Genomic DNA, 25,169 nt, shown 5'->3' with positions numbered 1-25,169 from the left:
ACTTTTGGTAGTATGGCCATTTTGACAATATTAATTCTGCCTATCCATGAACATGGGAGATCTTTCCGTCTTCTAAGGTTTTCTTTAATTTCTTTCTTTAGTGTTCTGTAGTTCTCATTGTAGAGGTCTTTCACCTCTTTTGTGAGATTGATTCCCAAGTATTTTACTTTTTTCGATGCTATTGTGAATGGGGTAGTTTTCCTACTTTCTCTTTCTGAAGATTCATCACTTATGTATAAAAATGCATTGGATTTATGAGCATTGATCTTGTAACCTGCTACTTTACTGAATTCACTTATGAGTTCTAAGAATTTTCTGGTGGAATTGCCAGGTTCCTCTAAATATATATAATCATGTCTTCAGTGAACAGGGATAGTTTGAGTTCTTCTTTTCCAATTTGTATCCCTTTAATTTCTTTGATTTGTCTAATTGCTCTGGCTAGAGTCTCAAAAACGATGTTGAATAGAAGTGGTGAAAGAGGGCATCCCTGCCTTGTTCCAGTTTTTAGGGGGAATGCTTTCAGTTTTTCACCATTTAGAATGATATTGGCCATGGGCTTAGCGTAGATGGCCTTCACAATGTTAAGGAATGTTCCCGCTACCCCAGTTTTCTCTAGTGTTTTGAGGAATGATGAAGGGATGCTGTATTTTATCGAATGCTTTTTCTGCATCTATTGAAATAATCATGTGATTCTTAACTTTTAGTCTGTTGATATGGTGAATGACATTTATTAATTTCCGGATGTTGAACCAACCTTGCATCCCTCGGATAAAACCCACTTGATCGTGTGCACTATCTTTTTAATATATTTTTGTATGTGATTTGCTAAAATTTTGTTGAGAATTTTTGCGTTGATGTTCATTAAGGATATTGGTCTGAAATTTTCTTTCCTTGATGAGTCTCTGTTGGTTTAGGTATCAGGGTGATATTGGCTTCATAGAATGAGTTTGGGAGGGTTCCCTCCTCTTCTATTTCATGGAATACTTTGAGGAGTATTGGAATGAGCTCTTCTTTAAAGGTTTTGTAGAACTCGGCTGAGAACCCATCTGGTCCCGGACTTTTGTTGGTAGGCTTTTGATGACCTCTTCTATTTCATTGCTTGAAATTGATTTATTTAAGTTGTATATGTCCTCCTCGTTCAGTTTAGGTAATTCATATGGCTCTAGAAACTTGTTGATGTCTTTGAGGTTTTCGGTTTTGTTGGAGTATAGATTTTCAAAATAGCTTCTAATTATGTTTTGTATTTCACTCGTGTCTGTTGTGATATTTCCTTGTTCATTCCAAATTTTAGTAATTTGAGTTTTCTCCCTCTTTCTCTTTGTTAGTGGCTAAGGGTTTATCAATTTTGTTTATTTTTTCCAAGAACCAACTATTTATTTTGTTAATTTTTCCGATTTTTTTTTTTTTTCACTTTTGTTGATTTCGGCTCTGATTTTAACTATTTCCTGTCTTCTACTACTTTTGGTGTTGGTCTGCTCTTCTTTTTCTAGGGCTTTGAACTGTAGTGTTAAGTCCTTTATTTGTTGATTTCTACTTCTTTTGTTGAATGCGCCCCATGAAATAAATCTTCCTCTAAGTACTGCTTTCATAGTGTCCCAGAGATTTTGATATGATGTGTCTTTGTTCTCGTTTACTTCTAAGAATTTTTTAATTTCCCTCCTGATGTCTTCTGTTATCCATTCATCATATAATAGTGTATTATTTAATCTCCAAGTATTGGAGAAGTTTCTGTTTTTTATTCTGTCATTTATTTCTAATTTCAATACATTATGATCTGATAGAGTACAAGGTTATCTTCTTGTATTTGCTAACGGTAGCTTTGTGGCATAAAACATGGTCTATTTTAGAGAAGGATCCACGTGCTGCTGAGAAGAAAGTGTATTCGTTCTTTGTTGGATGGTATATTCTATATAAGTCGGTTAAGTCTAAACTGTTGATTGTGTTATTGAGATCTATGGTTTCTTTATTCAATTTTTGTTTCGACAATCTATCCAGCAGTGAGAGAGGTGTGTTAAAATCGCCTAGTATTATTGTGTTGTGGTCTATTTGATTTCTGGAATTGAGAAGGATTTGTTTGACATACATGGATGAACCAATGTTCGGGGCATAGATATTTATGATTGTTATGTCTTGCTGATTTATGCTTCCCTTAAGCGGTATGTAATGTCCTTCTTTATCCCTTCTGACTAGTTTTGGCTTGAAGTCCACATTATCTTAAATGAGAATGAATACTCCAGCTTTTTTGCTGTGTCCGTGTGCATGGTATGTTTTTTCCTATCCTTTCACCTTTAGTCTATGGGTATCTCTTTCTATGAGATGAGTCTCTTGCAGGCAGCATATTGTTGGATTTTTCTTTTTAATCCAATCTGCCAGTCTATGTCTTTTGATTGATGAGTTCAGGCCATTAACATTCAGGGTTATTATTGTGATATGATTTGTATTCCCAGTCATTTGACTCATTTTTGTTTTTTGACATGATTTGGTTTCTCCTTTATTTGGCTATTCCTTTAGGCTAGTTCCTCCTGTTGCTGATTTGCATTGTTGTTTTTCATCTCTTCCTCATGGAATATTTTGTGAGAATGTTCTGTAATGCCGGCTTTCTTTTTGTAAATTCCTTTAGCTTTTGTTTATCATGGAAGGATCTTATCTCAGCGTCAAATCTGAAAGTAAGTTTTGCTGGGTATAAGATTCTTGGTTGGCATCCGTTTTCTTTCAAGGCTTGGTAAATGTTGTTCCAGGCCCTTCTAGCTTTTAGGGTCTGGGTTGAAAAATCTGCTGATATTCTTATTGGTTTCCCCCTGAATGTAATCTGATTCTTTTCTCTCATGGCCTTTAAAATTCTGTCTTTATTTTGCATGTTAGGTATTTTCATAATAATGTGCCTTGGTGTGGATCTGTTGTAATTTTGTATATTTGGAGTCCTATAAGCCTCTTGTACCTGGTTTTCCATTTCATTCTTCAGATTTGGGAAATTTTCTGCTATTATTTCATTGAATAGATTGTTCATTCCTTTGGTTTTTTTCTCTAAGCCTTCCTCAATCCCAATAATTCTTAAATTTGGCCTTTTCATGATATCCCATAATTCTTGTAGATTCTGTTCATGATTTCTTACCATCTTTTCTGTTTGGTCAACTTTGTTTTTAAGATTAAATATTTTGTCTTCAATATCTGAGGTTCTGTCTTCCAGGTGTTCTATCTTATTGGTTTTGCTTTCTATGGAGTTTTTAACTTGGTTTATTGTTTCCTTCATTTCAAGGATTTCTGTTTGTTTTTTTCAGTATCTCTAACTCTTTATTGAAATGATCTTTTGCTTCCCGTATTTGCTCTTTTAACTGTTGATTGGTGCGATCATTTAATGCCTGCATTTGCTCTTTCATCTCGTTTGCTTCCCTGATTGTTTTAATTATGTACATTCTGAACTCCCTTTCTGACATTTCTTCTGCTGTGCTGTCATTGGGTTTTATTGATATAGTATCTGGGTTTGTTTGGGACATTTTCTTCCCTTGTTTTCTCATATTGGTCAGATGTCAGTGGGACTCTGAGATATTGCAGATTTCCTCTATTGGCTTATAGTGTCCCTGTAGATTTCCAGTGTATCACCTCCCAGCCTTAAGTAGCCTGAAGTCTTGGAGTAACTTGATAATGCAGTGCTTCCAAAGAACGCTGCCCCTAGCCTGCTACTGGTTCCAGGGAGAGAGACCTGGAGAGGTCTCTGGCTGCCCTACCCTGGTCCCAGAGGCTGCTTGCGGGTCGGAGGTCTCCGCTGGCTTGGGGACTTGTGGCTGGCTCTGTGTAGAAAGGCTGTCACTGGGCAGTCTGCTCCGAGAAGCTAGCCTAGAAAGGTGCTTCCTGCCAGAGGGAGGTGGGCTGCTTGGGGAAGTCCCTGGCTGCCCTGTCCTGGTCTCTTAAGCAACCTGCGGTCGGGCCAGAGCTGGCCACGCTGGTTCTGTGCAGAAAGGCTCTCACTGGGGGGCCTGCTCCGTGAAGCTGGAGAATCTGGCCCTGTGGGAGAAGCCCACCGCCAGAGTGCTCAGGGCTGCCTGGGGGAGACTCTATCTGCCCTGCCCTACTCTAATAAGCCACCCAAATCTGGGCCTGCCACCCAGCTGAGCTTCACCGGGTGGGGGAGACTCACCCTGTGGTTCTATTTTAGTCCGAGTCTCTCAATGCCTCCCCTTCTTGAATCCTGGGTTCTGGAGTGACTGGAGATGCAGTCACCCTCTAGTCCACCATCTTGGATCACCCCGTGGAAAAAGCCTGCAGCTGGAGGGGGGCAAGGCCACCTGGAGAGGTCTCTGGCTGCCCTGCCCTGGTCCCAGAGGCTGCTTGCAGGTCAGAGGTTTCTGCTGCTTGGGGACTTGTGGCTGGCTCTGTGTAGAAAGGCTCTCACTGGCCGGTCTGCTCCGAGAAGCTAGCCTAGAAAGGCGCTTCCCGCTGGAGGGAGCCGGGCTGGATTTTTTTTTTCTAATTAGAATTCTCTGATGTTGAGAAAGGGAAATACTGAATGTCTATCTCTAGTGTAACTTTTCAAAATTTCAAATAAGCCATTAACTATGACTAAACGCAAACCCACATTTGTTATATTTGTCTGATATTACATTAAAATTAGGGCTGTTGTTAAAAGTCTACATGCGTTATATTCATATTTCAAGTTTTTCTGATAACAATGAGTTTCCCTCTGGCATGAATTCTGTGGTTTGAACCACCACAATGTTGATAATATGCACAGTTGTTTCCCTTCAGAGTAAATTATCTCATGCTGTGAAAGTTCTGAGATTTTTGGCAATTATTTACCAAAGCTGACTAAGCAGTTGGTCTTACTCCCTAAGACCCAGCAATTCCACTCCCTAAGTATATACATAAAAGAAGCACATATATGTACACCAAAAGACAAATGTGTCCTCAGAAGCATTATTTATTATGACCCTAAGCTGTAAAAAAATTAAGAGGCAATCAACAGGAAAATGGATAAATTGTGATACATTAATGGAATTCTATATAGAACAAAAAGAAATGATCTTCTGTCACATGCACTGATTATTAGACTGAGAGACATAATGAAAGAAACAAGCCATATATGAATGAATTCATGGTACATAATCCAATTAATATAAAGGTTTATAATATGCAAAAACAAATTTATAATGTTAGAAGTCAAAGCTGTGTTTCACTTTGAGGAGGTAACAAGTAATTTTTATTCCATTTTTGCAAGAAGAAATAAAAGTTCTCACCTCCTTTCTCTCTTATTCTTTTTATACTTTATGGTACTGGGGATTGAACCCAGTAGCAGTACTGGGGCTATATGCCACCAACCTATATTCCCAGTCCTTTTTATTTTGAGACAGGGGTCTCACTGATTTTCTCCAGGCCTTGCTAAGCTGCTGAGGCTGGTCTCAAACTTGCAATGCTCTTTGCCTCTGCCTTCCAAGTTGCTGGGATTGCAGGTGCATGCCGCCCTACCCAGCACAACTCCATTATTTCAAATGACTTCTACTCATAGTGTATTCATGAACCACTGCCAGTTGGCCAACTATTACTAGTTCACAAAAAGATATGTATTGAAATTGAAAATAATTTCAAATGTTCATAGCCATTTAACAGAGGAAGTTTTAGTCCACTGAATCTAATAAAAATTTAGGTTTTTATTTTCAAAGATTTTTGTTTAAATTTCCAATTTGTGTGTGTTTGTGTGTGTGTGTGTGTGTGTGTGTGTGTGTGTGTGTGTGTGTGTTTTACAGGCTAGTAAACAATAAATACATGGCATATTATCTTAAAACGCTAAATATTATTATACTTGCAAGCAATATTAGGTACAAGGTTTGCTATGACTTTCAAGTTTTTATTAAAAAAGTTTTTTATTAAAAACATCACTTACTGAATTCTCATAGTTTCTACTTTGTGAGTTTTCTGGTGGACAATGAGGTTTGACTTACAACTGAAGAATTTCCCACATTCTTTACAATCATATGGTTTCTCTCCTGTGTGAGTTTTTTGATGGCGAATGAGGTTTGATTTCCTACTAAAGGCTTTCCCACACTGAGGACATCCATTGGATTTTTCTCCCGTATGTATTCTGTGATGAACAGTAAGGATTGCCTTCTGGCGGAAGGACTTCCCACATTCATTACAAATATAGGGTTTTTCCCCTGTATGAATTCTCTGATGGAGAGTGAGGGTAGTCTTTTGGCAAAAGGATTTCCCACATTCATTACAAATATAGGGTTTCTCTCCTGTGTGAGTTCTCTGATGTACGGTGAGGGTTGTCTTCTGGATAAATGCCTTCCCACACTCATTACATTGATATGGTTTCTCCCCTGTGTGAGTTCTCTGATGATCAATGAGGTATGATTTCTTTCTAAAGGCACTTCCACACTGAGTACATTCATATGCCTTCTCCCCTGTATGTGTTTTGTGATGTCTAGTGAGGGTTGCCTTTTGACGGAAGGATTTCCCACAATCAATACAAAGATAGGGTTTCCCCTCTATGTGTGTTTTTTCATGAAGAGTGAGGGCTGTCTTCTGACGAAAGGCCTTTCCACATTGACTGCAAACATAGGGTTTCTCGCCTGTGTGAATTCGCTGATGTTCGATGAGGTATGACTTCCTTCTGAAGCCATTCCCACAGTAAGGACATTGAAAGGGTTTCTCTTCTGTTTGTGATCTCTGGTGCATAATAAAAACAGACTTTCTGCACAGGAATTTCCCATATTTATTGTATGCAGAGGACTTCTTTTCTATAAGATTATGTGGATGGATACCAAGATCTGACCTTTCTAGGAAGGCAATTCCATCTTTATTGAATTCAAAAGTTCTTTCTCCTCTTTGAGCTCTAGTCTGTGTAAATAACATTCCTCTCATAAGGAAGGATTTGTCATGTTCATTAAAATCAAATGGCTGCTCTGGAGTTTGAACCTTCTGATGTTGGATAAGTTCCTGTTTACCACTGACATTCTTTTCTGTTTGTTTATGGAAATTTACTGATGGTTGAATTTTTTCATACTTGGTACTGAGGACAGATTTCTCCCAACCATTACTCTCAACAAACTTCTCTCTTGCAGGGTTTATATTTCTAATAACTAATCCTGAAATATTTTTCAAAACTTTTCCATCAGATTTATTATATTCACATAGTGTTGCTTTTGTAATCATGCGGTTCTTGCCTGGATTAAGTGTTTTCCCATAAATATTACTTCTTTCCTTAATAAGTTTTTTGTGATTGAGAAACACAACTGATCTAGAATGCTTGTCCTGGTATTCTTTGAACTTCACTAAAACATCTTCAGCTTTCCCATCTTCTAGAAAAGAATGCAATTAACAACACTGTAAGTCTTTTTATACATGCTGTGGATTGGATGTATACATAAACAACCCATGTGGAACTATCTATCTTGCTACTGTGGTCTAAAAAAAGGCCAGAATAAATGACCTTTTGATAGAGAAAATACACAAAACATAATAATAAAAAAAAAACTTTCTGCAACACTGAAATGAGGAAAAACTGATATAAACAAAGAACAATTATATCTTTGTTTTGTTGTAATCGTAAGCTGCATGGAGAAGGTATAATAAGCACAAACAGGTGAGCAGCAGATGAAGAATGCTGAAAGACGGATTGTTCTTAGTTGGGAAAATTAAGAGATAATGAAATGAGCCTAGCAAGGGAACCAAAGCAAGCAGTGTGACCAGGAAAATTATTTAGGCAGAGATGAAAGCCTACATTTATTCCTTCATTTCTTTTTTTTTTTAATTTTTTTCCTTTAGTTGTAGATGGATACAATGCCCTTACTCTATTTATTTATTTTTATGTGGTGCCAAGGATCGTACCCTGTGTCTCACACATGCCAGGCAAGTGCTCTGCCACTGAGTCACAACCCCAGCACCCCCCTCTTTTCTTAATACATGTTGTAAAATGCTTCACTCATTTCTTCCTCATTTCTACTTATTCCATCCATAGCAAATGAACTTTCTTAAACTCACATAATCATTACTGCATTCTGATTGTTGCTACCATCAATTTATTCTTCCAGGTCTGGTCAGTAACAAAATTCTCCTGACCATCAATTCTAACCTTTCCATTTTTCAATATGCTGAATTACTTTTATTTAGTTTTAGAGAAAAAGGATTCAACTTTTCCTCCTAATGTAGAAATATATCTCAGCTCTGTTATTTTCTATGGAGGTATGAAGGAATAGATTCTTCAATGCAGATGTAGGGTACCTATTAGCCTTAACTATAATTTTTTTTTTTTTTTTTTTTTGTCATACTGGGGATTGAACCCAGAGGCATTTTACCACTGAGCTGCATCCCTGACCTGTTTTAATTTTTATTTTGAGACAGGGTCTCACTAAGTTGCCCAAGCTGGGCTTGAACTGGTGATCCTCCTGCCTCAGCCTCCACATTAGCTGAGATTCTAGGTATGTGGCACTGTACCTGGCTTAATTTTTCTATAAATTCTTGACTATATATTACTATTGTTACCTATCACTTACATTTGGAGGAGCAATTTCAAAAGTAGATTCAGCTTACCTGTGACACATTTTTATTTATAATAGCACTACACTGGAAAATTGTTTAAATATCCATCAAAATATAAACAGGTGATAATGTATTTTGTATACACACAATGGAATTCTACCTCAGCAATAAAAGGGAAACCTATGATGTATGATGACAATGGGGATGACTCATATTTCAGAGTGTAAGATTTATGCAAAAAGTACACATAGGATACCATTCCACTTATGTGTACTTCTTGAACAGGTAAAGCTAGCCTATATTAGTAAATGAAGTTAAATTGTCTTCCTCAGAACCTCAAACAACTCCAGGGATATGCTACTATCCATTTTTTCCTAAGGTCTTCAGATAGTCTTTCTACTCAGTGCCTAATTTGTCTACAATTGGAATAAAAGTAGGATCTAGACTATCCATTTCAAGAAATCATTAAACAACCTCATAAACATGACCATTCTATTTAAATGCTCAATTTGATAATTTTATTTTCCCAGCCAAAATGTGTGCTTTTAGAAGTCTTGACTATCTTCTCTGAGATGTTCTGAGTACACATTAACATGTTGTTAAATGAGGTGAGGGAACATGATCTCACCAGGTATATCTAAAAAGAATGTAACATTAAATGATTTCTGAATGAATGAGAAAGATGTTTTCCCTGCATGGCACCACAAGATAATAAATAAGGTAACTATTAAATACCTAATCTCTGTTACAAGATACAGTAAGGAGAAACAAAATAAAGGACCTTAGCTGGGTATGATAGTACATGCCTGTAATCCCAGAGATTCAGGAGTCTGAGGCAGGAGGATCAAAAATTCAAGGCCAGCTTGAGCAATTTAGTGAGGCCCTGTTTCAAAATAAAAAAAAAAAAAAAAAAGATCCAGGGACATAGGAGAGCATTTGCCTACCATGTATGAGGCCTTGGGTTCAATCCCCAGCATCAGAGGAATCAACAACAACCCTAAAAAGATTCCTTTGAACTTTGAATTTGTACAGAGGGCAGTGAGGGGAGGGATGGAATGGTGGGGATGGGAAGATGGTAGAATGAGACAGACATTATTACCCTATATACAAGTATGAAAATTTTTTTAAAAAATATTTATCACTATCAAAAAAAGATAATGAAAAAATAAGTAAGAGTAATAAAAAGAAATAAAAAACTAAAAAGACTCCTTTGGAGGGTGATAATGATAAAAGGTGAATGTTGATACATTTAGAAGCTCTTTTAAAGACTGTAATAACTTTTTCTTTCTTTTTTCTTTTTTTTTTTTTTTTTTACTGGAGATTTAGCCCCAGGGCACTCAACTACTGAACTTCACCCCCAGACACTTTTTAAAAAATTATTTTCATTTTAAGACAGGGTCTCACTAAGTTCCTGAGGCTGGCCTGAAACTTGCAATCCTCCTGTCTCTGCCTCCCAAATCTCTGGGATTACAAGTGTATACCACGACTCCTAGGATAAGACTTTGATGAATTTTGATACTATATCCCTCTTAATTGCTGTAATATTCCATGTGTTGAAGTCAACTGTCTGATATATAGTCACTACCATTTTCTTTTACTAAGCATTTATATGTGCAACATATGTGCCTTACTGCTGCTAACTTTCTATACCTGCCTCTGTTTTCCTCTCTTTTTTTGACAATACTAGGAACCGAACAGCCGGGCTTTGCACATGTTAGGCAAGCAGTGCTACCACTGCTACATCTCCAGACTTTTTCGTTTTTTAAATTTTGAGACAAGGTCTTGATAAACTGCCAAGGCTAGCCTCAATCTTGTGACTTTCATCCCTGAGTTGCTGGGATGACAGATACATGCCACCCAACTCTAGCCTTTTAAAAAGTTGGGGTTTTTTTGTTTTTGTTTTTGTTTTTAATTTTGAGACACCATCGCACTAAATTGCCAAGGCTGTCCTCAAACTTGTAATCTTTCTGCCCTAGCCTCTTGAGTAACTGGGATTACAGATCTGCACCACATGCCCAACTGTCCTGCCCCTCTTTTTAACCATCCTGCTTTACACATGTAAGTCAATAATAAAACACTCATGCTCTGTGATTACAGGTGTGTCCACTGTACCCAGTGATACTGAGGTCATTTATGATGGTGTTTTAACATCCTAATCTGCAAATTCTATCACTTCTACTTTTTTAGGCTTGTTTTTATTCACCAAACATTTTAATACTGAGGTTCACTGTCATATTTTCTTGCTTCTGCAGAGGACTACTCATTTATTTCTTTAAGATGGGATCTCCTATGTTGCCCATGCTGGACTTGAACTCCTGTCAGTCTCCCTGCCTCAGCCTCTTGAGTAGTTGGGATTACAAATGTGCACTGGTGTACTTGGTTTTATATCTAATAATTTTTGATTGATGTCAGACATGTTCAATTTAATGTTACTGAGTTCAAGAAATAACCATATCCTTATAAAAATTAACTGTTTCCCCACCCCCCAGCATTCTGTGGTAGCCATAGAATCACACCGGGAGGACCCTCCTTCAAGAAAGAACTTTCCATTTCTGTGGCACTGACAGTCTTCAGTTAGCATCAGGACTTTCCTCAGAACCAAACAATGACTTACAAAAACAAAGGAATACAGAGTAGTCCCCTCCATTGTTCCAGGACCCCAGCAGATGACTAAAACGGATAGCAATGAACGCTATAGTGTTATATCTTATACATATACATCTATGATTATGTTTGATTTACACATTAAGCACAGTAAGAGATAAACAATAGTAACTAATAATAAAATAGAAAAAATGATAATTATATACTGTATTAAAAGTTATGTGAGCTGGTCGCAGTGGTGCATACCTGTAATCCCAGAGGCTGGGGAGGCTGAGGCAGGAGGATCGTGAGTTCAAAGCCAGCCTCAGCGAGGTGCTAAGCAACTCAGTGAGTCCCTGTCTCTAAATAAAATACAAAAAAGGGCTGGGGATGTAGCTCAGTGGTCAAGTGCTTCTGAGCTCAATTCCTGGTACCCACACCCCCCAAAAAGAAGTTATGTGAATATGGTCCCTCTCTCAAAATATTTATGGTATAATAAATGTTGGCAAGGATGTGGGGAAAACGGTACACTCATACATTGTTGGTGGGACTGCAGATTGGTGAAACCACTTTGGAAAGCAGTATGGAAATTCCTAAGCAAACTTGGAATGGAACCACCCAGCTATCCCACTCCTTGGTTTATACCCAAAGGAATTTAAAATCAGCATACTACAGTGAGGCAGCCACATCAATGTTTACAGCAGCTCAATTCAAGATAGATGCCCTTTTTCCATCCTAGATGCCCAACCTAGATGCCCTTTATCCATCCTAGATGGATAAAGAAATGTGGTATACATACACAATGGAATATTACTCAGCCTTAAAGAGGAATGAACTTACGGCACATGCACATAAATGGATGGAACCGGAGAAGATCATGCTAAGTGACATAAGCCAATCCCAAATAACCAAAGGCTGAATGTTTTCTCTGATAAGTGGATGCTAATCCATAATGGGGGGTGGGTAGGGAAGAATGAGGGAACTTTGGATTGTACAGAGGGGAGTAAGGAGAGGGGTGGAGTGGGAGGGGATGGGAAGGACAGTAGCTTGAGACAGACATTATTACCTTATATACATGTATGAAAAAAATTTTTTTTGAATATTTTTCACTGTCAAAAAAGTCAATAAAAATATATTTTTTATTGTATGATATACTCACCCTTCTTGTGATATAAGAAGATAATACAAAGCCTATATGATAAGGTGAGGTGAATGACTTAGATATTGTTATGCTACTACCTAAGAGTCACTTGAACACAAGCATTGAGATGCTGACATTGTGACAGTTGATCTGACAACCAACAAGTGATTAACTAGTGTCCAGCATGAGTTGCTAGACAAAGGGATGATTCACATCCCAGATGGGACAGAATGAGACACTGTGAGATTTTATCACACTACCCAGAGTGGTGTGCATATTAAAGCTTATGAATTATTTATTTCTGGAATTTTCCATTTAATATTTTTTGAACTGTAAGTGACTGTGAGTAACTGAAACCTTGGATAAGGGGTATTACTATATTAAACAGTAATGACAACAACAATAAACCTAATACAACCAGAAGTATGAAAAGTCAATATAGGAAAATTGTGTTTATATAAAATCAGCAACAAACTAGAAAAAGTTAATTAAAAAATCCTACTTTGGGCTGGGAGTGTAGCTCACTAGTGCATGCAAAAGGCCCTGGGTTCAGTCCTCAGCACACACCAAAAAGTCTTACTATTTACAATGAGCATAAAAAACATTAAAAGTAGGGGCTGTGGTTATAGCTCAGTGGTAGAGCACTTGCCTAGAATGTGTAAAGTACTGGCTTCTAAGCCTCAGCACCACATAAAAATAAATAAATAAAATAAAGGTATTGTGTTCATCTATAAAATATTAGAAGTTGGACTGGTGTTGTAGTTCAGTGGTAGAGCACTTGCCTAGCATGTGGAGGCACTAGGTTTCATTCTCAGCACCACATATAAATACATAAAATAAAGGTACACTGACAACTAGAAAAAATATATATAAATAAGTAAAATATTATACGTATAACCTTAATGAAAAATGTACAATATTAAAAATAATAAAAACACTCTTTATGGGAATTCAGAAAGCTAACTAAAATGGAAAGCTATAGCATGGTTATGGACCAAGAAGATTCAACAGTGCTAATATACTGGTTCTTGCAAATCCTGGGACATTTATTTAAGGAAATCATTAAGTTGATTATAAAATGTATTTGAAAAGAATAGTCAAAACAATTTTAAAAGAAATAAAGTTTTGAAGGACTTACATTAACTGTCCTCAAGACTCATTAAATTACAATAATCACAGATTAGGTAGTATTGGCAGTATGACAAAATATATAAAAAATGTTCAAGAATGGAGTGACACAAATATGAGCAAATCATTTTCTGTATGATCATCAGAACAATTTGATTCAATTTAACAATAGTGATGGAACAAATTGAGATCCATATGGAAGAAAATAACTCCCTTGAGACCTTCCTCATATCATAAATAAAATTTAACATAAGGGGCTGGGGTTGTAACTCAGGGGTAAAGCACTTGCCTAGCATGTGTAAGGCACTGGATTTGATTCTCAGCACTGCATAAAAATAAATAAATAAAATAAAATAAATGTCTAAACATCTAAAAAATATTTTTAAAAATTTAACATGAGATAGAGCATAGAACTAATCATAAAAGCAAAATATACACAACATTCTCAGAAGGAAATATAGTGAACTAACATAATAACTTATAGCCAGATATTTGTGAGATCAAAGACTAATTAAAAAGAAAAAAAATGGTTAAACTGGACTTCCTCAAAATTAAATATTTCTGCTCATGAAAAGACACCTTAACAATGAACAGATATATTAGATTAGGAGAAACGTTTTCAAAATGTATTTTTTTAAATTTTTTTTTAGTCGTAGATGGACACAATATCTTTATTTTATTTATTTTTATTTTTATGTGATGCTAAGGATTGAATCCAGTGCCTCACACATGCTAGGAAAGCATTCTACCACTGAGCCACAACCCCAGCTCCTGTAATGTGTATATTGAACAAAAGATTCCTATCCAGAATATGTAAAAAATTTGTAGAACTCAATGAAAAAATATACCACTCAATAAAAAATCAGTAAAACACTTGAATGGACACCTGTAACATAAAAAGCACTTGAAAAAATTTTCAGCACCGTTAGTCTTAAGAGAAATCTAAGATAAATTGCGAAGATATACTATCAAAATAACCAAAATGAAAATAATTATAACATTAAATATAGAAGAGAATGTGGGACAAAGTTCTTATACATTGTTTGCAAAAGTCTAAAATGGTACAGTAACTTTAAAAAATTGGCAGTTAACATACAACTGATTTATGAATCAGCAATATCACTGTTAGGTGTTAGGTGTTTACTGATATTTTTTTAAGAATGTTAATGGAGCTTTACTCATAATAACTTCAAACTAGAAAGAATCCAAATGTCTACTAACAAACATAAAGAAACAAACTGGTACATTTGTACAACTGAATACTATCCCACAATTAAAGTAATAAACTATGTATGCATGCAAAAATGTGTATAGATCTCTCAGAAACTGAGCTGAGTGAAAGCAAGCAGATATGAAAAAGATCTACAATAGACAAAACTAATCTCTGCAGGTGAAAATCACAACTGTGATTATCCCAGTGGGAGAGAATGATCTGGAAGAGACCTGACAGAACTTAATGGGTTAATTGAAATATCCTTTATCTTGACTGGGATGTGGGAACATGGTTTTACACTTTTGCAGAACTCAAAAAGAACTTTACAATGAAGATCTCTTTGTATGTAATACCTACAAAGCATGGAATGGATTCTTGGTAAGTTAACAGCAAGCCAATATTTCTATAAAATAAGGCAAACAAGAAAAACATTTACATGAGAAATGATATTGAAAACTAAAATTTAGATTTTCAGAGGTATGAAAGTCAGCCACATATGGACACTTCACAGATCTCAGGTCTTTAGAAATAGATCCCTAATTGGATGGCTACCATCAAAAAAAAAAAAAAAAAAAAAACCATAGATCTAAGCAAGGTGGTGTACCTAATTACATGGGAGGCTGACATAGCAGGATTCCAAGTTTGAGGTCAGCCTTAGCAAATCAGTGAGACCCTGTATCAAAAGAAAAATATTAAAAGGTATTAAAAGGGCTAGGGATGGAAGTAACTCAGTGGTGGACCACCCTGGCTTCAATTCCTGATGTGGCAAAAAAAAGATAAATAAATTAAATCAAATAATTTAAATACTGGCTGGGAATGTAGCTCAGCAGTAGAGTACTCCTGGGTTCAATTCCTAATAACAAACACACACACACACACACACACACACACACACACACACACACACACCTAGAAAATAAGTGTTGGTGAAAATGTGAAAAAATAGAAACCCTTGTACATTATGGTAGGAAAGTAAAATGATGTGACTGATAAGGAAAAGAGAATGGTAACACCTCAAAACTTAAGCACAGAATCCTGACAGGGTCCAGCAATTCTACTTCTGGGAATATACCCAAAATAATTAAAACAGAGACTCAAAATGATAATTTGCACACCTTTATACATAGCAGCATTGCTTATAATAGACAAAATACGGAAGCAACCCAACTAATTCATGATGGATGAATAAGCAAAATGTAGTATTTGTAAACAATGGAATATTAAAGCTTGCCTGGCATGTATGAGGCCCTAGGTTCAATATTCAGCACCATACATAAACAAATAAAATAAAAAGAGATCCACTGACAACTAAAAAATATTTTAAAAAAAGAAAGGAAATACTGAGACTCGTTACAACATGGATGAGCTTTGAGGACAATAAGTGAAAAAAAGCCAGTCACAATAAAGGAAAACCATGAAATGAGGTAAAGCAAAACTTATAAGAGGTACTTACAATAATCAAATTCAGAGAGACAGAAAAAAGAATGGTAGTGGCCAGGGGCTAGGAGTTCTAGTAATGGGAAATTATTGTTTAAAGGGTACAGTTTCAGTTTTTCAAGATGTAGAGTTATATGAGGTATATGGTCACTGAGGTATATGCTCAAAAATGTTTAAGATGGTAAATTTATTATGTTATGTATATTTTACCACAATTTTAAAAAGTAGGTCCCTAAACATTCAAAGGTATTGACTACTTGCATTTTGATGTCCACTGCAGTTTTCAAATGTATAGACTCACCTAGGTAGCTCTGACTTGGAAAAATTCTCCCTGTCCACAGTTCTTCTCCTTGTTCTAATTTGCGGATCATATCAGGCTTAGTGATGTGACATCCTGAAAATGAAAAATGAGAATTGGTCTAAATTGTTTGGACTTTAAACTATTGAAAGAAAAGAAAGATACAGCTTCACGGTGGCAGATGAGAGACAAGTTAATGTCTAAGTAAGTTAATATCTTGCACTAGGCAAGATTTCTGCTAACAAAAAGAAATGTATTACCTTTGATACCTGCAATCAAAGTTCCTCATATTTCAGGATTTTTTGTTCCAAGTGGTGCTGGGATCCAATCCAGGGTCTCCTGCATGCTAACATGGGCTCTACCATTCAATGAGCTACATTCCCACTTGTTTTAGGAATTCTTGAAAGGAAATACATGATATAATATTGAAAGATTCAAGGAGTGTCCCTTACCCACAGAGATGAAGTGGCAATAGTTTTCCAACATCACATCCCTGTAGAGGGCCTTCTGAGCAGGGTCCAGTTGCTGCCACTCCTCCTGGGTGAAGTCCACAGTCACATCCTTGAATGACACTGATCCCTGTAAGGGCATACTCTAGTTCACCCTGAAGTGATCGGAAATGTGTGAGAACTAGATATTGGAGACCTAATTCTAAAAATGTTCAGTGATCAGACAAGTTTTTTAAAATTGTCTTATATTATGGGAAATTCTCTCTGAAAATATATTCATCAATATTATTGTCTCACACTAATATATATATTTTATATATATAAATGAGAGAGAGAGAGAAAAATAGAAAGAGGGGTATCACATTATTTGACCAGAATGCAATTGGCTGTCTGGTGGATCAAAATGAATATAATCCTGATTCAGGTCATGAGAAGGTACAGACTAAGAGAGAGGCATACAGGAAAATACATGCACTCAATAGGTATTACATATATAATGACAAATACATACAAGGGAAAGTGTCACAAAGCAAATAAAATTTCATTTTGTACTCTGAGGCTTCACTGAGGACATAAAAGTTTTGTACTCACAATAAATTTGTTTTGTAGGAATACAGGGCATCTGCTTTTAAAAATTCATGGGGAGAAGAAAACCAGTTAGTAAATTCAGGAAATAGCAAAAGGTATAGGATGTTAGGAAACAATCTTTGAGCTCTGAAAAGGAAAAGATATATGGAAGAAGGTAGTAGTTTAATTATGGAATATTACTGAACTTTTTTCCTATATAGCAGTGGTCTTAAAAATGTAGTGAGCACATTCCCAAAATATTAATAGTTACTTATAACAAATAGGCATTACTGGCAATCCACATTGTTAATGATAACTGCTCTTGAATGTACACTGTTAATATTTTCTTCTCTTCCAATATAATGTCTTGTACATTCCACTGTGATGCAAGCCCCACTTTGAGTCTCTGCTTTAATGAGTATAAAGAATATGAAAAAAATAAGTAAATACACATTATGTGATAAAATTTATACTTCTGAGTCAACAATCTTAAAGACTGGAGAAGACTTAAGGTTTGTTAGATGGGAAAGACAATTAACCACTTAGAAATGTCTCATAGATTAAGATTGTATTAATGAACTGAGGAGAAAGTTGGTTCCTACATGATGAAATTCAACAGAATTGGTCACAAATTGGTTGTAGAGTGGAAAACAGAGGCACAGCTATCAGTTTATCTGCATAGGCAAGTAAATGGAAATAGGAAAAAGAAAGAATAGGCTGGACAAAAGGAGATAACGAGGTAAACCTTAGAAACATACTGAAAGTGTCTTAAGTAACATATAGGGGATGATAGCTATTGGATATTGAATATATGGTTCTGACACTTTAGACTGAGATTAAAGAGGTATTTGAGACCCACTGGAATCAAGAAGGTGTAGTCTTCCCAGTAAATCTGGGAAAAAGGCTGTGAAGAGAAGAAACCCAATTAGCAGTTGGGGAAAACCAGTATTTTAAAGCTTGGTAGATGAGGAATTTTCTGTAGGAAAGATAAAAACAGGACAAAGTACCACTTTTGATTTAAGAGTAGACTATTTCAGGAGTGGACTAGCATATGTATTTCCTTCACCTGTACAAACATATAAAAAGTGAGAAGAAACTACAAAAGAAAACATCAATAACAGCACTGGAATACTGGAAAGATTTTCACTGGCAGGTCACAATTTGTAGAAACTGTTGGCAAGGATAAAACATGGATAAAACAGGAAGATCAAAGAGGAGGAACACAAAACCTCAGTTTTCTGTACAACTTCACATCAAATCTCCATCCTGATAAACCTCACAAAACAGGACATCTTCCCACAAACTAATAATATGAAATACCAACTCTGCCTTCTACTACTACATCAGTACAAAACCTTGGTTAGTGGAGATAAACAAGTTTTTTCTGTCTACTCCTTGACTATTCACAATCTAGGTCTCAAATCAGTGTCAACAGCAGGTAGATTCAGTCCAAGTAATAGATTTCCATTTAAATCAAGAAAATAAGGGCCGGGAAGATAGCTCAGCTGGTAGAGTGCTTGCCTCGCAAGCACAAGCCCCTGAGTTTGATCCCCAGTACCGCAAAAAAAAAAAAAAAAAAAAAAAAAAAAAATGATACCTAAATCAAGAAAATACCTTCTGTTACAGCAGTATGTTGGAAGGAGAAAGGAGAGATGAATGAAGGACTGAGAAAGGAGATGATAAATGATAAACCCAATCAATAAATGAACACTGGCTACAACTAGGAGGAACACTTGTAAGTTTTTCTGGCTGGAACAGAGAATTTGGGAACAGGGCTACAAATAGGATAAGGTAGGTGAGACACTGAGGGTGCAAAATATAGGAGGGCACAGCCCTGACAGCATGCCTTAAAATTCGTTACCTCAAGCCGCTTATTTGCCTCACCCTGATCTCGGTCCTAACTGGAGACATTTCACAGAAGGAAATCCCAACATCCAGGAAGTTTAAGCAACTTTGCTAAATAAATGTTCATATTCCTTGGGGAAAAGAAAAGAAAGAAAATATTATCTCACCTTAGACATAGCTTTGATATTTGTAAGAGATGAAACTTATCCTTTGAACTCTTCTTTTGGAAAAGGAAAGAGTCCTATAAAGGCAAAGATGGAGATATATAAGGAGCCATGTGAATACATATTTGACTTAGATCTTCCAGAATAATTCAGTTAAAGCTGCATTAATTTTCACAGTTTTAGTGCTTGCCCACTGCATACACTTCAGAAATCCAAGCTAAAGGTTAGTGGGGAAATGGGACAAATCCAACTTTTTCCCCAATTCCAGAAACCTAGTCTCTTACTGAGGAAGAATGAATTCTGAGGAAGCTGTGAAGCCTGTTGAGCTTGGAAAAGGAACATTGTTTTTCACTTTGCTACTCTACCTCCCATCTCCCATGGAGCACAGGTTTCTATGTTTCCAAACGGTTCTTCATGGTCTGTCAATTTAGCAGTGCCTAAGACCATCTTCCCATGCTCTGACAAACATGTTCAGAACTTTTTAATCTTTGCCTACTGGTAGTTCTAAAGTATACACTTATTATGATGAGAATAAGCATCTTTTAATAAGTTAAAAGCCATTCCTTATTTCTTTCTGTAATACATCTCCTTATGTTTTATTTTTCTCATGGGTTTTAGGTTTTATTGTTTTTGTTTTTTGTGGTGCTGGGAATTGAACCTAAGGCCTTATGCATGCTAGGCAAGTGCTCTACCACTGAGCTATATTCCCAGCCTGTTATTTTCTATTTTTTTATTAAGGTAATTAACCCTTTATCTATTTTAAGTTGCAAACAATTTTATTGGTTTGTCACATGACTATTAGTGTCTTTGTCTTTTTATTTTAATATTTTTAGTTGTAGATGGACACAATACCTTTATTTTGTTTAGTTTTTTATGTGATGCTGGGATCAAACCCAGTGCCTCACACGTGCTAGGAAAGCACTCTACCACTGAGTCACAATCCCAGCCCTGTCTTTGCCTTTTAAATATTTTTTCTCCTGTTTTATTTAGCAATACCATATACTGTATAAACCATATTACTTCAACGGATGGTAAATGCCATCTTAATCACATATTCAATTTCCCTATATGTCAGACTATATCTGAACATTGTTTTGCTACTCTTTTTATTGCTTCACCTGTATCACATTATTTAAGAAGCACAGTTGCTGAAATTAAGTATTACTGTTAATTTATTAATACTCTAAAGATTAACTATTGGAAAATACTATTTAGTAATACATGTATAGGAAATTAAAAAGAAACTAATTAAGCACACTTTGTACTCTGTAGGCATCCAGACAGAGGGAATACTATTTTGCTAAGTGAAGTCTGAAATGTTGACTTCTGCAGTGATTATTTTAGTTACCAAAATAACTATTTTATCTGGGTGCAGTAGAGCATACCTGTAATCCCAGCCACTTGGGGGCTGGGAAGGAAGATTGCAAGTTTGAGGCCATCCTGAGCAATCTAGCAAGACACTGTCTTCGAATAAAAAATAAAAAATGCTGGGGAGGTAGCTCAATGGCAGAGCAAACATTGGTCCATTCTCAGTAAAAATAAAAGAAAAAAATCCAATTACTTTAAGTACTAAAATGAGACTGGCCTTGTAATTAAGAATATCAAAAACTTTTTATTATCTTAGAATGCCTGGAGAAGCTATTGACCTTGCCACTGATTGAATCCAGGATCAGGAAAATTCTTTAATATATAAGTGTCAAAGGTGTAGTTTTGGGTAAAAAAATTATTTTTTCCTGCATACTCTCCATGAAACACTGTTCATTTCAACACACTGGTTTTGGTTATTATGGTGCTTACAGGAAATGAATCTAACCGCCTGGGAATTATGAAAATCTTACCTATTCCTTTTTTCTAAAATATTTTTTTAGTCGGCAATGGACCTTTAGTTTGTTTATTATATGCAGTGCTAAGAATTGAACCCAGTGCCTCGCACGTTATGCAAGCACTCTACCACTGAGCCACAACCCCAGCCCATTACCTATACATTTTAGTACTTATATTTTTATTTGCTAAGTTGCTACTTAGTTAAAATTTTGGAGGCAGGCTTAATGTCTACTATTCAGATAAATATTACACAACCAACTAGATGTGCTCTTACAGAGTTCTTCGATCATTTAATTAGGTTACCACAGCCACAAAACCATCAGAAATAAACGGTGGGTTATACACACATAGTGATCTTCAGCTAAAGTTTCTTCGAAAACCACAGACCCATAGCCTCCACATGTCATTCACAGCCACATAGAGCACATTATACAACTGCAGGTAAAGTCACAATCACACTCACAAATCACTTTCAACTCTCCACATGCAATCTCGAATACTACCCATACTTAATCTAAAACTATACACACGCAGGGGAACCCTCATGCAGCAACACAGCTAAGTCTACCTTTCACACAATCAGAGGGAACATCCCAAAGAGTGGCACGCACCCAAAAGGCAGCAGGTTGGGTACAGGGCGACACCCCCAAACATATATACACACACGCAGCACCCGCTATGCGCAGGGACACGATCTGCGCGACAGAATTCCTCGGGGGAGTCAAACAGGCAAAATCCTTCTTCGCAGAGCTTGCTCCAGGTCACTTGACGGTCATCCTCGGGGTCACGCCCACGAACCACGCCCGAGGCCCTGCTCTTACAGATCTGAGCGTTCGGATACTGCGGTCCTGGTTCCCTCCCCAAAACTGCTAGTCCCAGATCGGACTGCGGGTTTCCTCCCCGATTTCCCCACCCGGTTCCTCTCCCTTAGTCTGTTATCGGGCCGGAGCTCCCAGTCCTTCCTCGGCCTCCTCGGAGTCCCTAAGAGCCACCAGCCTCACCCCCGGCCAAGCCTGAGTTGTCTGCGCCTGCGCATTCGCGCCGTGGGTTTGCGCTCCCAGGAGTCTCCGGGGCGGCCCGTTAGGAGCTGCGCGGTCCTGGTTCCCCGCGCTCCGCGGTTTTATCAACCTGGACTCGGCTCGGGCTTGGACTAGGTTTACCCCAGACCCCCAGGTCTGCCAAAGACATGCGACCTCTGGTTCATTTTCTTATGGACTTGAAGTCATCATTTTCTGTGTGGTGAGTTGAGGTGACCCGGGTCCGGGTGCGAGAGGAATTCGCGGCAGGAGGCTCCGAGTTCCGGGGATGTGGATGGGCGCGTGGAGGCAGAAGCGGGAGTCAGCTGCTGCGGGGGCGGGGTGATTGTGGTCGTGGGTGCGCGGTGCCTGACTGCTTCTGATTGGGCTCGTGGGACTGAGTGAGGGCGGAGCCGCATGCGTGACCCGAGTTTGCGGTGATTGTGAGGTTGCCATTCTGTGACCTAGTGATCCTGTGAGTGCGCTGTTGTGACCGACTGGTAAAAATTTGTCCGTGGTTTTTTGTTTTGTTCTGTTTCAACTTCTGGGAGAGAAGAGATTCATTTGGCAGTTCTGGGGCAGCGGATCGTGAGGACCAGGGCCCCAGTGACTGTGGGAAACTCCAGGGTATGGCCTCTGTTGCACTCTTTATCCATTGTTCACCCAATGAGTGCTTAATACACAGTAGGTATGTAGTAGAGCCAAACACCCCACCCCCATTGTAAATTTGTTGCACTGGGATTTCTTTCACTGTCTGTCATTCCACTTGATAGCCACACTGCACAGCATGCGATCAAATGGTTACCAAAGGCGAAGTTGGATATTTGAAACCTAGAATTTAAAAAGGAGTCTTGTGTTTGGTATGGAGAGTTTAGAGATGGAATTGCCTCTCAGTGTTGAGTCCTGGGAAAACAGGATGTTGAGCTCCCAAAACTAGAATTCCTTTCCCAGTAATCCCTTTTAGAAGTTCTGTGGGGGCTCTTTGCATATTGCACATCCCAGCTTTTCCTCTGTCTACAGGAAACAACTCTGAACACAGAAACAGATTCCAGTCCCAGTCTTCAGACAACCTCAACACCTCCCCTTTTCTTACTGGGAATTGAATCTAGGGCTGCTCTACTGCTAAGCTACATCCCCAGCCCTAGTTTTTTAATTTTTTTTATTTTGAGACAGGGTCTCACTAAATTGTCCAGGTTGCCTGGAATTTGTAATCCTCCTGCCTTAACCACCAGAGTCGCTGTGATTACAGGTGTGTGCCACTGCGCCCAGCCAGGAATGTTCATTATTGATATTGGGGTGTATATTCTTCCAGATTTTTTTCTTTCAGTGTATGTTTGTTTTTATTTTTTCAGAGAATTCACATGAATTAGTTATTTAATGAGAAAAGATTTTTCTCTCAGTTTGAAAAGAATTCAATCCAGTCACTGGTTTTGTTATCTTCCCTGCATGTAGGGAGAAAAAGGAAATGCCAGTGATGCTTAATTGATTTTATAACCCTCTGAGCACCTATCAGAATTATACAAATATCAATTTGCTCATAATTACCAGGAAAACAGAATAGGTAGGTAGCTAAGTAAGACAGCTACTGAGAATTATACATTTATTATTAGTAGTGGTAATAATAATAGAAGTAGCAGTAGTAATAGTATTTTTAACAGATTTAAGTAACCTTTTATAAAATAGCACCAGCCTCTCGAGATCAGTTGTCTTGGGAGAACTCTTTATATAAATCACATACAGGGTCAAGGACAAGTTTATAATTTCTAATAATAGAATTAGATTTTAGTATTTACAAATGTGCATAAGAATTTGGATGGACAGGGAAAAAAATTGATCTTTTAATATTTTCAGTTTGTTACCTAATTAGATAATTTGAGTTGTGTTTGTTTATGAGCAGAATTCTCTCTCTCCTCCTTCTGTCTTCATTTTCTTTCTGAAAAAGCATCGTGCGTAACATTAATGAAGGCTATGCTTGCAGGCTGTGCCCTGCATTAACTTTATAAGGGAGAGCAGACCCGAGAAGCTCAAATTTTTTCTGTCCCAAAATGGTAAGAACATAAGAAAATTTCCTTTAGTAGTAATGGATTACATGATGTGAAATAGTCTCTTTATCATCAATAAAAATAGATAATATTTATTAGGTGTTTTTTAGGTACTTATGCACCCTGGAAGTGATTTGTTATTTTTCTTTTTTCCCCCTTGCATAATCCTGACCACTCTTTGAGGTACTAAGTACTATTGCTTTTCTCATTTTATTGATGAAACTGTCTAGGTAATGCAGATAATATACTTGCCAAGGCACAGAATTAGTAACGTTCAGAGTTAAGATTAACATACTGAAAGCTTAACCACATATACTATTCTTTTTTAAAAATTCACTTATTCTACTAATATTTTTGTACATTTTTCTCACATATACAATTATCATCTACAAATAAGAACATTTTAATAATTTGTTTAGTTAGCTTTTCTACTCCTGTGACCAAAAGACCTGATAAGAACAAGTTTAAAGGAGGAAAAGTTTATTTGGTACTAATGGTTTCAGAGATCTCAGCCCATGGACGACTGGCTCCATTCCTCAGGGCCTGAGGCGAGGCAGAACAGCAAAACAGAAGGATGTGGAAGCTGCTGGGAACATGGCACCAGGAAGCAGAGAGATTAACCACATATATTATTTTTATTTTCAAATGTATATAACCTTCCACTAATTTTTAACCTGCTTCTCTCACTCAATAATTCACATTGTCAGACTTCAACATTTAATATGAATTATGGTTATCATGATTAAAAACAAATATTTATATATTAATAATACCAATTATTTATTTAATCTTTTCCCTACCCCTAGATATTTGTGGATTCGAAAAATTATTGTATGATGAATATCCTTGAGTTATGTTTACTTTTATGTCTGTTCCTACCCATATATGCCAGAACTTGTTCTAGTACATGAGGGGACATCAAAATTAAAGAAGATGCTCATCATTCAGCAAAGATAAATATATATGGGAGTAAATATAAGGTAAAGT

The 25,169-nt window shown here is 37.1% G+C and overlaps 1 protein-coding gene across 4 annotated transcripts; it reads right to left on the bottom strand.

Moving 5' to 3' along the window:
- Positions 1 to 5,328: 5,328 nt before the first annotated feature.
- On the bottom strand, positions 5,329 to 24,669 carry ZNF382 (zinc finger protein 382). 4 transcript variants are annotated; one of them, XM_079119950.1, is made up of 5 exons: positions 21,736 to 24,669; positions 19,304 to 19,377; positions 16,728 to 16,879; positions 16,279 to 16,371; positions 5,329 to 7,295 (listed from the first exon to the last, which is right to left on the bottom strand). In XM_079119950.1, exons 3-5 carry the CDS (start codon positions 16,864 to 16,866, stop codon positions 5,872 to 5,874), a joined length of 1,656 nt encoding a protein of 551 aa, XP_078976076.1. In that variant the 5' UTR covers positions 16,867 to 16,879; positions 19,304 to 19,377; positions 21,736 to 24,669; the 3' UTR covers positions 5,329 to 5,871. The 4 variants fall into 4 exon arrangements, with proteins under 4 accessions (XP_078976076.1, XP_078976078.1, XP_078976079.1 ...); XM_079119952.1 differs by having other exon boundaries at positions 5,329 to 7,292; XM_079119953.1 differs by having other exon boundaries at positions 16,728 to 16,812.
- Between the last annotated feature and the right edge of the window lie 500 nt (positions 24,670 to 25,169).

Source organism: Sciurus vulgaris (genome assembly GCF_902686455.1).
Source record: "Sciurus vulgaris genome assembly, chromosome: 17".
Classification (NCBI taxonomy): Eukaryota; Metazoa; Chordata; class Mammalia; order Rodentia; family Sciuridae; genus Sciurus; species Sciurus vulgaris.
Note: the sequence above shows the minus strand (reverse complement) of the source record. Positions and strands in the feature narration are given on the sequence as shown.

Bases quoted from the DNA above. Each gene is read 5' to 3' on its own strand.
- ZNF382 (XM_079119950.1), bottom strand. From the start codon at position 16,866: ATGCCCTTACAGGGATCAGTGTCATTCAAGGATGTGACTGTGGACTTC. The intron at 16,372-16,727 runs GTAAGGGACACT...TTTCATTTTCAG, and splicing joins TTGCCACTTCATCTCTGTGG to GATGTCACATCACTAAGCCT. The intron at 7,296-16,278 runs GTGAGTCTATAC...ATTCTTTTCTAG, and splicing joins TCCAAGTCAGAGCTACCTAG to AAGATGGGAAAGCTGAAGAT.